We start from the raw sequence: 17,167 nt of genomic DNA on the forward strand, positions 1-17,167 counted from the left end.
CAACAAACAGGAACTAAACCTTAGAATATTAAATAAATTGGAATTAGACAGGTCCATAAACACTGGATCACAGACCCAGCGCAATGACATTACCTGTTTAAGAATTACTTACAGAAGCTCAAAAAGTAACTAAAACAAAATTTTAAATTTCAGGGTGGTTTTAACAGTTAGAGGAAAATCCTGGAGACAATTCATTTATGTACGTTTTTTTTTCTTTCTTTCTTTCTTTTTTTTTTGGATTTTCAAATATGGGGCCTAAAGAGATGGTAGTGCAAGAGGTTAAAAAATGCAATGCAAAGTGCAAAGTGCAAAAGACAGCAAAAACTTCAAGAGTGGCCAAATAAACAATCTAGTACATTCATGAAAAACGAAAAATGAACTGACCAGCTCAGGACCATAAGAAGGCCTGAAAGACCACAGAAAAAACATAAGTGGATAATCATGGTATTATTTCCATCGTTAAGAAAAACAACATCCCAACATCTAATTGAATAAATGATACATCTACCTCAGGTGGGCAGACATGTTCTGATGTGTAGGGGCTATACTCTTTGCTCAGAGTACTGCAAAATGCTGCAAAACTGATCAGACGGTGTTTAACAATGCAAACGGATAATGACCCATTATTACTAATATTTGATCCAGCTAGGTAACATAGTAGTTATACAGATCTATAGAACATGTATCATGAATTTTAAAGGTTTAAAGTAGACAGTTACAGGCAAACTCTGAATAGGACATGCCGTCAATCTGTTCCCTTTAAACTTAAAATAGCTGTATATTTCTGCCAACAATGTCTCAAAAATGAACAAAGTTAAGTTGAAAATAAGTTAAAGAACAGGCATACGACTTTTAATTAACTTTACCAAACATTTCAACATGCTGCCAAATGTAGTCACACTTTTTGTTTACTTACAGAAACTGAGGGTACTCCAATATCGTCATTATTAGAAACAGATAAATGGTTTTATAACACAATCGCTGCCATCACAAGAAGCTGCAATACTGGATGTCAAATTGAGCCAATGTGGCAGCAGGAAGCTGCATCATTCAACACTTTGTTTGGGTAATGTTGGACCTGACAGAGACAAACCGTGGCTCCTCGGGGAGCTAGAGGAAGTGCTGCTAAACAGATGGCTGGGTAATAGGTGCTATTCAGTGCCAGGAATCACAGTGTTCTCTTATTATCTACTTTCTGCAACTTCGTATTTAAACATTTCTGGGGAAACCTTCAATGCAATCACCAATATTTTGTTATAACGGTGTGAAAAACAGAAATTATGTTTATATCATGTTAGTGAGTAAACTGAAGGATAAATAAGCCAAACATAATTTCCATTTAGTATTCAAAGCTGTTTTCTCCCCCACTAAAATAATGGGATAATAGGTAGTGATGTGTCGGTCGCAAATAAACTTTTTTTCCGCTTCACCCCGCATACGAGCCTTGTGCTTTACGCTGGGATGAGGGGCGGTAGTTACACTCAGTAGCACAGGAACAGAGCAGGAGGGAAAGAGAGAGAAAGGGTCAGGGACAACAATGTTACATTAGAAAGGTATAGTGATCATCCACAACTATTTTCAGTTGCGGATGATAAAGGATTCAGAAAGTTTATTCATGCGGGCCCATATGACAGAGAATGTGCATCTTCTTTTTGTTTTCATATTTTAATTTATATTTAATTGTGTTGTGGTTTGCAGTGTTTTCTGCTGTTTCACTTTAAATTTGTAAAAGGAAAAAGCTGAAAATTTAAATAGTTAAAAGTTGAAATGTGAATAGTTGGTTTTTGTATTATATGATTTATTTATTATATTTTATGTGGAGTGAATAAATACAAGTATATTTATGGTGGCCCCTACAGACAAAGTACGTACAAACTCCAAAACACGTACGAACTCTGAAGCATGTACGAACTCTGAAGCATGTACGAACTCTGAAGCATGTACGAACTCTGAAGCACATAAAAACTCAAAACACGTACAAAACACAACAGAAGTGCTCCAGAATGCTAGGGGCAGTGTTGAGCTTTTGTTACCTAGTGGCTGCACAAGCCAGCAAGTACCAACGACCGGATTTGGTGTGTGGTAGTAACAGGTAAATGAACTTTTTTTTTTAAATTGTTTGAATATATAGGAGTGCTTGTGTATAAATACACAAACCATACACATATGCTTTCATGCTTTCAGTTGTGTAATTTAAGTGATCTAGGTAGCTCTGTTTTGGAAGTTCAGTTCATGCTAGAAATGTGTTTTGGAGTTTGTATGTGCTTTGTCTCTAGGGGCCACCGCATATATTTATATATAAAAATATAATAAATAAAACCACTTTTTTTTTACATTAGTAATTCCTTTTGTGCATAATTTTATATTATTTTTAATAATATATTCATGAAAGCAACAAAACAACCTGAAGAGCCGGTTCGGAGCCGAAAGAGCCGGCTGTTTTTAGTGAGCCGAACCGAAAGAGCCGGTTCTCTAAAAAGAGCCGGAAATCCCATCACTAATAATAGGATAATGGAAGTGTCTAGTTTCCATTAAACATTCACAAACACTCTGTCTCTCTCCTCCAGACACACACATTAAAAAACACACACACATAAACACAGAGAAGTTTTGACTCACTGGTTATTTATGAAGGCATATTTATTGATGGTCTCTATGACAGACTTGAATGGGATCTTTGAGGTCAGAGTGTAGCCATGCTGGACCATCGGCTCTCCTTCGGGACCATCCCAACAGTCCACTGTAGGAGAAGAAGGAGCAATGATTCAGAAATACTGAAACTATTTATATACAGTTCTCTCCTCAGAAGAAAATACAGCAGCACAATGCTACTGCTGTGAGTTTTTAGTCTGTTATCGCTGTTCAACTTTCCATATGGGAAACACAAAATGTATTTGAATAACCTTTGATTTCACAGCTCTTCTGCATGTTTTTAAATGTTATGACCAGTTGGAGTATTACAGGTTGTAAGATTGTGTTTTATGTTGAGGTGAAGCTCTTTTGTCCCCAAAAGGATCCATGCAGTGAGAAAAAACACACAAACAACATAATTTAGTACATGCTGAAATCAAGATCATTTTTTACTATTATGAGCCACCAAAAATGTTTGTCTAATTACGGTACTACATTTTCACCGCAGACATACTGATTAGTTACAATATGAAAGGCTCAGGTGTTACTAGTTACATTAGTGAGGGTACTGTTCTACAGCATGAACCATTAAGCAGTAGACCCAGTGATGTAGTGTAATGGAAGTCATCTATCATCCATTTAAATATTTTTACCTTCCTTTTTCCCACTTTTTCCTACATGCTTAATGTCTTCTGTGCAATGGGTCAGATCACACATTTAAATAGAGCTATATCTTTACCTTCTACACAGCGGCAACCAGACTGCAGCACCCAGGCATACATGTCAGTCTTGGAGTGGGAGAGGAGCTGATCTCCAGTCAAGTAGGTGTTATGAGAGGAGGCGATAAAGTAGTTACACAGAGGCTGGTCCATGTCTTGATTTACCTCATGGTGCAATGGGTTGAAAATGTCACACGTTGGACAGCGCATGAAATTTGTGAAACCTGGAAGAAAAATATGAATTTTAATTAACAAAAGAAATTACAGGGGAAAAATAAACATCCATAGTTTCAGTTATGTATTACAGCTTTTGTGTGAAATAGAATAACCCCCCTTTTTATATATCTTTATTTTTCCTAAACTAGTAAAATGTTTTTTTCTTTTTTTGAACAACAATCCATGGGATTATTTCAGAACTTCTACCCACATCTGTTGATCACCAAGTCAGTCTCTACAAAACTACAAATGGATGACAAACAACTCTAAAAACCACAGCGCTGTGGTTTCAAGCCACACTGTTAGATATACTTCACATTGTTAACTTTTGGGGGGGGTGGTACAGCATGAAGGGGAGTAAGAAGGAAGAAAGTTTCCTTTCATCCAGCGAGGATGCAAAGAAATGAGACGGGAATACCAAGAGCAAGCGAGAAAATAAGGAAAAGAAAGGAAGGAAGGAAGGAGAAGCAGGGAGTTAATGTGCAGTCTGCATGAAGCAGACTGAGGAGGAGAATTAAAATAAGAAAGAGATTAAAAAAATGTAGCATAAATTTGGTGATTGACCACATGTGCCTGACCATGGTATATTGAGTTTAGATTGTAACAACACACTTGGAGGCATTAATATTAACATCTGTTGGAAACACAGATGTTAAGAGACCAAAAACTGTACAGCACATCTTTTCCTTCGTGCTATAGAAAAACATGTACATCCTGTGACTTCTATTTGGACACCCATAATTCAGAGCTGCAACACGGTCATACCGATCTGGTTGGCCAGACATACAGACAATGGCTGACTTCATGCCTCAGATGACAAGATTAGTCTTACCCCCTTGTCCTCCCACCCCTCATCTACTCTGGCCTCACTGACTTTTCTCTTTTCCACCACCCACATTCTGATTTGCCAATTTTCACACTTTGGCTGTCCTCATCCATCCTCACGCCTTCTCCTCCTTTAAGGTCACCCTTTGAGTACATGGGATGTTACTTAAAATGACACTCAGAGATAAAATCAGAACCATTCATGGTCCTCCTTTTATAGTTCCCATCATTTCTTGCCAGCAGTTTATAGAATTTCCATTATGAGGACTGGAATTTACAGCCAATATTAAGAAAAAAATTTTATGAATGTCAAATATTTTTATGAATTTTAACCTGGAGACATACAAAGGGTAATATAATGTTTCATAATTTTATTTTTATTTTTTTAACTGGCCCCTTTGTTACCTCCAAATAACCAAAATGGCATCAACTCTATCAATAGCTGGTCTTGATCTTAAGAGTATGAAAACTAATTGCAAATAAAAGTAATAAGCATTGGTGTTGCAAAGTGATGATGTGCCATGACAAACACCGGGAAGGAAAGAGAGAGGCTGACAACGTCCAAGATTTAGAAATGCAAATAGAAAACTCTGAAAGGGAGGATAAAGAAGTAAAAGTTACCTTCAATCCCCATAACGCATTGTTGTTTATTTTCTTCTGACACTTCAAACTTGTCAATGATTTCTGCAACATACTCTGGAGTCACATTGGTCATCTATACAGAAAAAAAGTAACAGAAAATGTGAAAAGACCTATATTTGCAGTAGTTGAAAGGCAGTCAATACCCAGTTTCATTTAAGTCTAGAAGGTCAAGGTAGTCAGTGTTACTTCCCATTTTTGTACTAAATTCAGCAGCTCAATTTTAGAAACATATTAACCTGAGTATATTAGGATGGGAAGAAAAAATGGGGCGTGATGAAAAATTACACCATTGAAATGTAAGAGAAGTAAAAACTCTGTAAGAAAAAAGAAAACCTTGAGAAGAAAGAAAACGAGCATAGAAAAGTCATATAAAACAAGCCAAGTGCTCCCATGACACAAACCAATTTTAGATGCAATACTTTGGCTTAGTGGAGCAGATTCCTCTGGGCAGACAGCTTAGGCAAAGGGAGTTAGACACTGGAGCAACAAGGAGAAGGTGAATAGGAATATAATGAATCTCATTTCTGTGGCCAAATTAAAATTAAGAGAGCTGATTTTTGAGACTCTGGACTTCTCATTATAAAACTGTGATGGGTTTTAACATCCTTTGCTGAGAATTCGATTGGCGCACCTTTTGCTCGTTGTGCAGGAAGTTGACCAGTTCTTCAGCTGTCAGGTGGTCCTTCCTATCGCTGTATGCCATCATCAGCAGGTACAGGTCCCGTCTCAGAGACATCATCTTGTAGAAGACAGAGAACTCCTCGTATGTGAGAGTGCCCTGATGATCATCTGTGTCTGCTTCCTGTGATGATGACAGAGTGATATGTCATTGGTGATATGACGATAGCTTGGAAAGCCTATTATTTTCATGCACACTCAAGCTCTGCAGTGTGATTATCAGCACAAGGCTTCTCTGGGACAGAAATTCTGCTCATTGTTTCACAATTAAAACTATTACGATTGAACGTTGTTGTACTCTGTGTCATGTTAAGTTAATCTTCTTCAGTTCTGAATAAATCTACCGTTGGCGCTTGTTCTTCCCAGTGAAGCTGTAGTTCAATGTGACATTTTGTCTGCAGTACGAAAAGTGCCATGAGTTCTTCCCACCTGTTAATTTATATGTTCCTTGATATTTGATCCAAATGATCATAATGCAAGAAGTTGCATATTCCATGTCCTATAAGTGAAAAGCTATTATCCTACCAACATGCAAATAGTCTTAAACTGTGCAGGGGTGCACACGGTAGCTGCATACTGTCTCATCCCTTTACACTCATACAGCACAAGTTTACAATAGCACCAAGCAGACACCATGGACCAGCATTTTTTTCTATATATAAGCACATTACCACTTTCTCTTTTTTTTCTTCCTATACTCATATCTCACTAGATGTTTCCAGGGGACATACACAGCTGAGCTCGCTCCTTATTCTATCCTGCCACCACGCTCCATCGGCTCGGTGGGATCCAACATCTCATATTACCTGGATCTCACGGAGGCCCATTCGACACTAAATCTAATAATACTAGCTAATGCCTCCATCGCAATCCTATAATGAGTTCACTGTGAGCATTGGGGACTCGATCATAGACAGAATCTACACACAACGAAAAGGAGAAATCACTGTGATTGACTTGGAATACATGGACAGAAAACAGACAGACTCTGGATATTTTAAGCAGCAAAAGCTGTTCAGGTAATGATGTCTCCTGGTGTGTCACTGGAAAAAGATATATTGAGGAAATTTTCTTTCTAATCTAAATGCAGAGACTGAACACTTTCAATTTATTCCACTGTGAGAGGATGAAACATTCTGAGATTCACTGTATCATCTGTGAACTAATGAAAGACTGGAGAAAAGGAGGCTTAAAGGGGTTAACACTGTTCAGATTTTTCATATCAACAAATTAGATTTATTTTAAAAAATGATGTAATTCTTGGCTTAAATAGGGATTTACCACACAACATGTTCTCATGAAGAGCGATTTAAAAGCTTAAAGGCACTGAAACCATTTCTCGGCCTCTACATTTGAGCAATAGGCCCACCAATGATTTCATTAAATGTGGTTTAGCTGAGTTTTTGTTTTTGTTAAATTGAGAGAACAACAACACTTCTCTGATGTAGTCATACCTGAGCAACTTGACAGTTGTGGCCCTGGTTGCCTATTGTGCCAGGACACCTACACAGGCAATCAAGCGGTTGAGTTTTATTTTTTTGATGATGTAAGAATTAATTTATTGGCCCAGTTTGGATCTTCACAGTAACAAATTGAGATTCAGTAATTACTTCTGATGTCTTTGTGGCTGGATACATTTGTTGGGGAGTGAGTAGCTTGTGTCATTTATGTTTGTTTTTGTGGTAATTAAAAGTAAGAGCTTTATTTTTAATGCTGTACCTTCCTAAAGTACACAATAATTAACATTAGAAAAGCCTGCAGTATATATAGTCTGTGGCAGGGGGGCTACAAGAGGGTCCAATCCCGCCCACAGAATGGCTTTGAAAAATGTGGACATTTCAGATGAGGAGGGCAGAAAATTTGAATGTTTAACTGTATTTACAGTCTCTTAATGATAAAGATATAAAAATTACTGATCCATTAAAGGTAAATTAAAATAAAAAATAATTGAAATTATCTGTGAATTCACATATAATAATATAATTTCTGCCTCTGCAATCCCAGTGAACAACAGTAACTACTTTCCTTGATTTACTCCAGCTGCATTGCTTTATAGTGTAGAGAAATTAAAACCAAGTTGAAAATGGTGTGTTGAAATTGCAATAATTTTTCTCAGCGCATCTCTTGGGTTGAATGTGTACTTAAACTTATTTAGACAGAATGAAACTGGGCTGTATTTGTCCCATGAAGAAAATTGAGACTGACACTCCTGGTTTCTGCAGCTGGGACATTCCTCACTATCACTACTCTTCTTACATTAAAATATTCTTTTCCTATAAAATTATCTCATGCATAAGGGCTAAAATACCACTAAATATTTTTAAATATCTCTAACATATATATTTGAATTACACACAGGCATAATAATTACAACAGCTGAGCTCCTCTAATGTGCTAAAATGGAAAACCTTTATGTTGACCTAAATATTTATATACAATAAATTATATAAATTGATTTGGAATGGTTTCATATTCTAACCTGAAACATTTGCTTGACCTTCCTGCGTGGCAGATTGACATTCAGCTTATGAAGAAGTTGGTAGATTTCGTCAATGTTTAGCAGGCCATCTCCGTTCTTATCGGCCTCTTCAAATGTCTGCTTCATCCATGTGAGACACACACACATTAAGGAAAAAGAGGTAGGTTTTATGCTTCTATGTTTATAAAAATTGTCAGGATCATTTTTTGCATTTCCACTTATTTAATAGGAAACACTGACAAACATGGATGAAAACAGTTTAGGCAAAAATATGCTGATTGCCAGCTTTAATAGTAGAAATAATTTTTTTGACAACATGCATGAATGCAAAGTTATTTTCTTAAGGAAAACAATTTTACTTTGCATTGTGGTGAAGAATTTTATTTTAAAGGATTAAATGTTTCCTTCTGAACTTAAAAAAATATGAATACAAAACTCTTTTCCTTCCTAGAAAACCGATGTTCATGATTTCTCTGTGGCTATTTGTTTAAAGGATATTGGTCGTGTGTACGCTGGCGTTTGGCCAAAGAGTCCTCATCACTGATTCCGGCCATCAGGTAGCGAAGACCAGTTATCCAGGTTCTGGCTTCCTCTGCATTTGATGTCACCAGGTCAAGGGACTCCATGTGGTTTCCATGATAAACAGTGAAACAGCAGGCAGGGTCGAAGGTGCCATCCGCATGCCGATGGAAGATGTCCGACTGACCGCCCTCTGTCACCTTATACAGTGAATCGATGGTGACTGACAGTGAAAAGAAAAGATGGAAAGAAAGGAGAAAAATAATTAATTAAAAAGGCAGCTTTTAGGTATCATTAATAATTGTCTCTCTAGTTAATACTGAATAACAACTTAATGAAAGGCTGCTAATATGAAACTTTTGAAAAAAAGTAGTTAGTTAGTTAGTTGGTATAATAGATGTATTATAGTAGTAAAAACTAAAGCTTTGGTATAACATTGTTGGTAAAAAAAAAAAAAAAAAAAAAAATATATGGAGCCAGTTGTCTCAAGGCAATTTACTTTTACTTGGTGACTATAGGACAGAAGAACTCCCTTTTAACATGATAAAACCTGCAATCTACCATCAGGTGGGGGGTGAGAAGAGAAATAAGGAGAGAATAGAGTTTTTAAAGATGAATTCTTAAATAAGGTTGAATGGGCTTGAGGGCTGGAAGAGACAAAAATGGATTAACAAAATTAATTGCCTTTAACTTCAAGAAACAGAAGAACCTACAGAAGCATAATGACACAAAGCCAGCAGAACATAAAACAAGGGATAACATGAAAAGAACATGAAAAGCTTTTTGAAAAGTCACCATGATTAAAAAGATGCCAGTTCCTTCACACACTGCTTTTATGTGAAATACATAAAGGAAGAGAAAGAACATAAGCTGCTCCTATACGCTGCAGAATATCACAGCCTAATGAGATTTCAGTATAAACCCAGCTAACTATGAGTCTGTGCCTTTGTGAGGAAAGAGAGAGTGCCTGCAGTAAACTATGACCTTTGCTGAATCTAAAATCCACTCAATGCATTGCTTCAAGTTGCTGCTTTTTTCCTTATGTCTATAAAATGTTTTGTTAATGACTCTCATCAATGCACAAAGCCCTTTACTCAGAAGAGTAAACCGTTTTGTTTTAGCATAATATTTAAATGACTAATCAAAGAATTGATGAGTTTTTCATTAAATTAATTGCCTCTCTACTCATCCTAAAATAAATTTTGTTATGATCTATTCCAAAATTATCCACCATCACACTCTTACCATGTCACTTCCTGTTACATAATCTCTTCTCTGAAATCCTGCTACAGTATGACAGAAAGTAACAATATGGCCGCCTTGTTTTGATACTGCTTAGAAACACACACACACTTTCAAAGAAATATTCATGCAGCTGCTGTGTGTTTCTCTTAATCATGTCAATGGAGAGTATCTAAGAGGCTTATCTAATGTTGACAGTCTACTCACAGACACACACAAACACACACACTGCCATGTACACATGTAAGGACAGGTCCATAGAAAGATGTATGCCTCAGTGGGTTGATATAAAATAAAAAAGTGCTAACGATGCTTTGAGGGGGCCGTGAAACATATAACGATAATCCTCTCAGAGCCAGAGCAATGTGGCAAACTCAGATTATTAAACTTCAACAGACATTCCAGAAAAAAAAGGTTTACTGCTGCTGCAAAAAAAAAAGGAAATAGCCACAATCTGTCAAGCACTTGAAACATGATATGTGCTAAAAAATAAATAAATAAATAAATAAAAGTATTATTAGTGCTATTATTATGTAAGTAGAAATAATCTTATATTGATAGCTTTTTATAGCTTTAACTGTTGAGTATTGTACTAGAAACAGTACAATGTCAAATAGTGCAACATCTGTGTGATCAGACAATTAGGCATGCAAAGAGTAATCTCACTCTCATTTGTTTAGATCTAAACAACAAAAGCACCTTGTTTCAACCCATAGCAGATTTTTTTTTCTGTATGAAACCAAATCTCAATCTTTCCAACAAGTTACACAGATGTAAATAACAATATATAATACCAATGCCATTATTTTAGGATTTGTTTTTTATTTTTTCCAAATTCAGCAATTCATATTAATAATCTAATGAATGCTGCACTATTTTTTGGTCTTCTTTAGACCATTGTTAGGAGGCGGCTATGCAGCATAATGATGTCATGATATATCACAGCCAATTCAAGTTTTGGATATGTAAACATGATGTTACTGTTGTGAAATAAAAATGACAAAATGCTTTCCTAGGGTGCTAAAGATGTATAAAAACAAACAGGTCAATTTAGCCTGTTGGTATGCAGTTGGTAGGCAATATTTTGATATCATAATATCTGTATCCATAATATACAAAGGAACGTTGAGGGGCCTAATATGTACCTTTGTGCAAATTTTGGTCAGCTACTGATTTTTTAAGAGAACTTCACTGAGATAAAAACATTTGTGTGTTATCATAAGATGCAGCGATCTTAGAATATTACAGTAATGTATGATACAGTACTTTAATAGTAGCACTTTATAGCACAGTCTTTTTGGAGCTAGCGGTGAGCGATATATATTCTATGTATCACAAGTTGGTACGTACAATGGTTAAAATGGCTTTATTGTAACCACCGAACATAAATTGCACAGGCAATATTAAGCTGTCTGCATGTAATTGACTGAGTTTATTTTTTCTCCCACACACTGCGAATGCATCATTGATCCACCCCTCCCAACCACTGCGTTCACCATGCGTATTTATATACTACCAGATAAGGAAAAATATGGCAACAGCGTCAATTTCAGACGAATGGGACTCGTTGTCGTTTGGATATAACAAGGAGGATGTTGCACAAAATGTGGTAATTTGCAAAACAAGCTGTAAAACTATTGCCGCAAAATGCAGCAGTACCACATATTTATTCCATCTGAAAAGACCTGAAAAGTCATACAGTGTAAAATGAAGAATGTTTTAAAGTCCACATTTTCCTCATATTCAGTTTGAACACAACTGAAGAAAATTAAGAAGGACAATCACCTCAGCAACTAAAGGGGCAGGCCAGCAATTTGAGGCAGACTTGAGCAACTAATGGAAAAGATCAGAACATGAAACAGAGAAATTATCTGATTTTTATCAATAGATATATCTCATGCTGCAACTGTAAAATGTCTGCACTCTACTTTGGACATAAGACACTATAAACGGAGTTGGGGTTGATGGATGGGTCCACAAATCACTTGATTTAACACAAAAGACTCCTGCTAATTTCTGATTTTTAATCAAAAATATACACTACTTTCAATCGTGAGTATTTCTCACTGTAACAAAAGAGCCTTTTTCAACAAAGAAACCTTTCCCAGAACTTCTCTGATTGGTCAACTCCTCTCAGCATTTTTTTTCAGTCACTATTTTGCACTCTTGAGTTACAAAAGCAACCATTTGACCAATAGACTAGGTTAAAGCATAGTATGGTTGCCTGTAAAAGCTACTTTTTAAAAAAACATCCAATTTTTTGATATGTCAGGGGATTAGTGTGCTTGACATTTAAGCTTCAGTACAAATCTTTGGACCATAGTGGAAATGAGGCCAAAAAAAAAAACTGTCTGAAGGAGTCTTTTTAGGTCCTCTGTTTTATTTGTTTTTGTGCCTGAGCCTCACAGATGTTTACTCTGAAATCGCATGCACAGACTCAAGGCAGCTCACCCATATGGTCACTTAGGTTGAAGGCTTGTACAGTGCTACTTCTTGATGTGCACCTTCAACTTAGACAAACTATGAAGAAAAGTTGTAATAAAGAAGATTTTCTCCATTAAATGTATCCACGATGTTTAGAAATTATACCATAATTTGATAGAAAGCCGGACAGAAGGACAGATGCAAAAGGAGTTTTTGTATGTTATTTTGAATCTGTGTATCGATGCAGAGGAGTGTGTGTGTATGCACGCATACTCACTCTTGGCCTTCTCACTCTTGCGTGAGGGCTTCCAGCGGATGCAGGAACGATGTTCATCCAGGTAGAAGAGCCTTACCAACCCTTTGGATCCAGCCTTCAGCTTTACCATCTGTGTCCCTGACTGCATAACACTCATGCATCGCTCCACTGCAAATAACGCAGACACACAAACACAAACAAGGTTAGCAGAGAACCATATCAAGAAATAAAAAGGAACAGGTGTTTGGCTTTAACTGTATTTTCTCAGGAAGAAGTGTGGCAAAGTGTCACAGAGTCACACAGTTAGTAGTTGAGCCAGCAGCTGATGTGGGTCAGACACCAAAATGAACAGAGATTCTTCTGTGTAAACACACAGGGCTGCTTTTCTGTTACCCCGCTGACCTCCCCATGAGAGCAGCTCAGAGAAGGAAGAAGTAGAGCGATCTCAGAGAGAGAGAGACTTGTCTAATGTGTATGTCTCTGTTCTAAGTTTCACAGAGAGCCTAAAGAACTGTTTGAGAAAAAACATCTGCACATTATGTTGAAGCAGGTGGAAGCTAAGATTGGGCTGCATTAAAGGCTGCTGGATTTGTTACATACCTCTGCAGATTTCTTCAGTTTTAGTATTTCAGTGGTTTCTGGTGTCTGTCTCTGACATTTCTCCCTCTTCCCCAATCCAGCTGGATTGAAAGCAATTCTCTTTGAGGGTCTCACAGTATTGAATAGATTTCTCCAATAAACTGAAATAATTCAAAAGCAGAATCTGTGTTGCTGCTATTCTGGATTATCTACAGACCTCACCGTGAACAGTATGATTTAAATCTATGATTTGTTGATCTTGTCTTTGTGGAGAAGGGTTTATGGTGACTGGATTTAGATGAATTCACTTCCCGGCTTCAAGGTTTTGGTGTGTGCACCTGTGCCATCATTACTTTTTTTTTTTTTGTTAACTACTGTGGCATTTTGAAGTCTCTGCCCATCAGCTTTAACATGAAACACACACACACTTATCGCAAACCGATGCTTAACATTTTCACATTAAACACATTAAACACAGGCAGGTGAAGGTCCACTCTCTGTCAATGCACTACATTGTATATATGTGTGTCTACACTATACTAGGAACTGAAAACTCAATTTCTGGTAGTTATCTACTGGAAAAGGTTCAATTAAAGACACTTGAATGAGTATGGCAAGGAGGGGGCAGGGTGTTCTGAAGAGGAGCACAGAGGGACTGAAATGATGGTAAGAATTGACTTTGTGTTTGATTGCTTGACTGTCTAGCACTGTCCAGCTTTGAGAAAGGATAAAAGACAAAGCTTCAAACTTTTCACTTTGCGTGACAGCTGGTGGCAGAGATATAGACAGGGATGACAGCAGAGAGAGGGAGAGATTTCCATCCTCATTAGTGGAGTGTGTGTACGCCTCTGCGTGTATGTGTGCGTGCATGGCTGTGCATATTTCATGCTTTCACATAAGTATGCATCATTTCTGTGTTAACATGCATCAGTCCACACATACATGGATACAACACTTAAGCAAAATAGAGAGGGGAATAAAGAGGTTAAACAGAAAAAATGTTATGAAATACCTGAAAGGTTAATATTTTAGTGACAGGTATTCAAATATTTAGCCTTAAAACAAGGCTGACACACTTTTAAAAGCCTCCCCCTTTCTTGACAAGACTGCATTTCCCAACTGTTAATAATCATTTTAGTTTAATATTAAGTTTTGACAGTGATAGAACAGAAACACACGGTTGGAGAGCAAACTCTGATCTTTCACGTATTTACTTAAAAGATCAGACCTGATAAGAGCAATTTTATAGATATAGCAATCCGTGTGTAAAAGAGACACAACAACAAGCATGACACTGCAGTGAAGATCTGAAATATACTGTGGATCATATAGTGACAAAGACTAGAAGTGCCAGCTTCGCTGCCTGCTTTCTGAATCTGCTATGAGCTAAATTACTTTCTTAAGGAAAATTCAACTAGTAAGATGTTTGCCAGCATGAGTGCTGGTGCCAAGTCCTGAAGGCTAAAGCAATCTCAAAAGGACACGAATTTATTTGCTGCCACTGACGAGTAGTGATAGTAAAATACCATCACACTCCTTGTTTGTTCCCTGTTCCCCTTTTCATCCTATGTAAACATAATTTACATTTCAACCAGAAGTCACATTATTTTCAGATAAAGGTGAGAGAAAACACACCAGACAATCAGTGACAAGCTTTAGAATCGGATACAATGATTCTATTTATTATAAGGGCTACTTAGTGAATAAAAGATAATAGGAGGCAGATTAAAATATGAAGAATGGAATAAAAGCAGCAAAATTTGTAAAGTATATAAAACATCTTAATCTTAAATTTTCCAAGTTTGTGCTCCCCCACTTTTAAAAGCAGTGAAGTAGCTGTTTAACTGTAAACTATAAGCTATTTCAGTAGATTATGGTGATGAGTTAATGTCTGACTTTAGATGTATAATGTGGAGCCACACCACAGGCTGGAGCTGAGGAATTTGCTTCCCAACCCTTCGAGATGGGAGGTGATTAGTGCCAAGTGTAACACTTTGTATTAAGGCATAAGTATTCACGGTCAACTAGTTATTAGGATACATAGTTGTAGCATTAGGGCCATTTAGAAGTCCTTATTCAGCACTTATTGATGTCTTATTCAGCATTACTGTATTCTATAATTGCTTGGCCATTAAGAAATTTCCCGACAAGAACCCTCTGTGTCTAAAAACTGATGAATTAGTCATGAAGAGATTACTTTGGGATTGGGACCGAACTTAAGGGTATATGGACAACTGTAATAGACTTAACAAGATGTAATTCATGTACTTTCATGGGGCTGTAATTAAGAAGTTACTGATAAAGAAAAAAAAGCTTGTAAATACTATGTGAACATTAATTTTATAAACCAAGGTGGATTGCTGACAGTTTAATACAAGAAATAAAACATACACTTCAGAGTTTACTTGTAAAGAGTTACTCATAAAACATTAAACATTTAGTGGTGCCGTAAGGTAAATGCCAATTCTTCTCCTAAACACAGTATATAAATGAAAGCAAGCTCAAGTTCTCATGTCCCATTTCAATGTCTTGGATCAAAAAAGAAAATGTACTCAGAGAGAATTTATGCTAAACAAAAACTTGTCACGGTACTGGGTCGTGAGGCCCAGTGTTTGAGTTCTAATGCATATTTTTGTATTCACATGTTGTAATTTAACACATCTCATTGATTTCTGGTTTGCAGTTTAGTCCTTGGTTTCTTAGTCCCTTTTGTCATCTCTCCCTGGTCCGTGCGTCTACCTGTCATGTTTCATGTCTGTGTGGCTCTTGTTGTCAAGTTCGTGCCATGTCTATGTCTCTGTGTTTCCTGTTTTATTTTGGAAGAGTCTGGTGTTCTTTGTTCATTGTAGTTAGTGTTACTCTCCCCTCATTATGTTTCATTCTAATCAGCTGTGTTCGCATGTGTCTTCACTTCCCCTGATCACCTCATGTGTGTATTTAAGTCCTCAGTCTTCATTTGTTCGTCGTCGCATCGTCTGTTCAACTTCCCCCATGTTATGCCGGGTTTCAGGACTCTGTGCTGGTCATGTCCATGTTGCTTATGTGTATATATTTCATAGTTCTTTGTTGTTCCAGCACAGAGTCCTGTTTATAGTTGTCTCAGTCATATGCATCATTGTCTCCTTGTCTTAGCCTTCCCTGTTGTCTGAGTTAAGTGTCAGTTCTTAGTTTTCCCAGTTCAGCTTCTAGTTTAGTCTTGCCTCGGTGCTTTCAGTTGTTTGTCACTTTAATCAGCCCAAATAAAGGCTCGCTTTTCATTTCAAGTTCAGTACTGTCTCCTCGCCTGTGTCTGCACCTGGATCCTCACACTCCCACACACGGTCTGCCCTCCGCAGACCGTGACAAAACTCTCAACATATCAAAACATTTTTTCATATTACAAACACAGCAATGATATTATTTAGTAAAATTAACATGCACTGCAAAAAGTAATGGTTAAGATGTTAAGAAGAATACAGTTAAAAGCATACATGATAATAACTAGTATATTTTTTCTGCATCAAATCAATGGTGAAGGAACCTAAAGACTCAAAATCATCAGGGTTTATGAATAAAGAGAAACTGCCTAAAGACTCAATATCAAAATTTGAAAAAGGTAAAATATAGTGAAGTTGTATTATATTTGTAATAGCAAATACACAAACACACAGAAATAAATTTAAAAATGCATTTTTTGATGACATGAGTGATTATCTTTCAAGACAGAAACAGTCAAACCTCTTGTGGTTCTAAAACACATATTTAACCGTACTTGACAGAGCACACACTCAGCAGAGCACTGAGTACAATCTGCACTCTCTCTATCCTGAGGACAGGCTTAGCAATGGCACAAATTTTGCTTTTGATACAAGATGAGTTATTTTAGTCACAGATGCTCACTCCAGGGACACAACCATAAACATATGAGCCCAACAGCTGCGTATCACTTCGGAAGGTTCACAGCACATTATGAATGCA

The 17,167-nt window shown here is 37.0% G+C and overlaps 1 protein-coding gene across 7 annotated transcripts in view; it reads right to left on the bottom strand.

Annotated features, from left to right (window-relative positions):
- The window catches only part of plch1 (phospholipase C, eta 1), a 67,441-nt gene that overhangs the window by 23,794 nt on the left and 26,480 nt on the right, over nt 1–17,167 (bottom strand). For 6 of the 7 annotated variants that reach the window (XM_087851031.1, XM_087851028.1, XM_087851029.1 and 3 more), the window contains 7 exons: nt 12,653–12,799; nt 8,687–8,932; nt 8,191–8,318; nt 5,665–5,835; nt 5,013–5,106; nt 3,371–3,574; nt 2,620–2,740 (listed from right to left, as the gene is read on the bottom strand). In XM_087851031.1, coding sequence (XP_087707157.1) covers nt 2,620–2,740; nt 3,371–3,574; nt 5,013–5,106; nt 5,665–5,835; nt 8,191–8,318; nt 8,687–8,932; nt 12,653–12,788 — 1,100 coding nt within the window. In that variant the 5' untranslated portion in view covers nt 12,789–12,799. Of the gene's footprint in view, nt 1–2,619; nt 2,741–3,370; nt 3,575–5,012; nt 5,107–5,664; nt 5,836–8,190; nt 8,338–8,686; nt 8,933–12,652; nt 12,800–17,167 lie in introns of those variants that run through there. The other variant, XM_035912404.2, reaches the window with a different exon arrangement.

The sequence above is a fragment of the Neolamprologus brichardi genome, chromosome 14 (assembly GCF_056152115.1).
Source record: "Neolamprologus brichardi isolate AB-2024 chromosome 14, ASM5615211v1, whole genome shotgun sequence".
NCBI classification, from domain to species: domain Eukaryota; kingdom Metazoa; phylum Chordata; class Actinopteri; order Cichliformes; family Cichlidae; genus Neolamprologus; species Neolamprologus brichardi.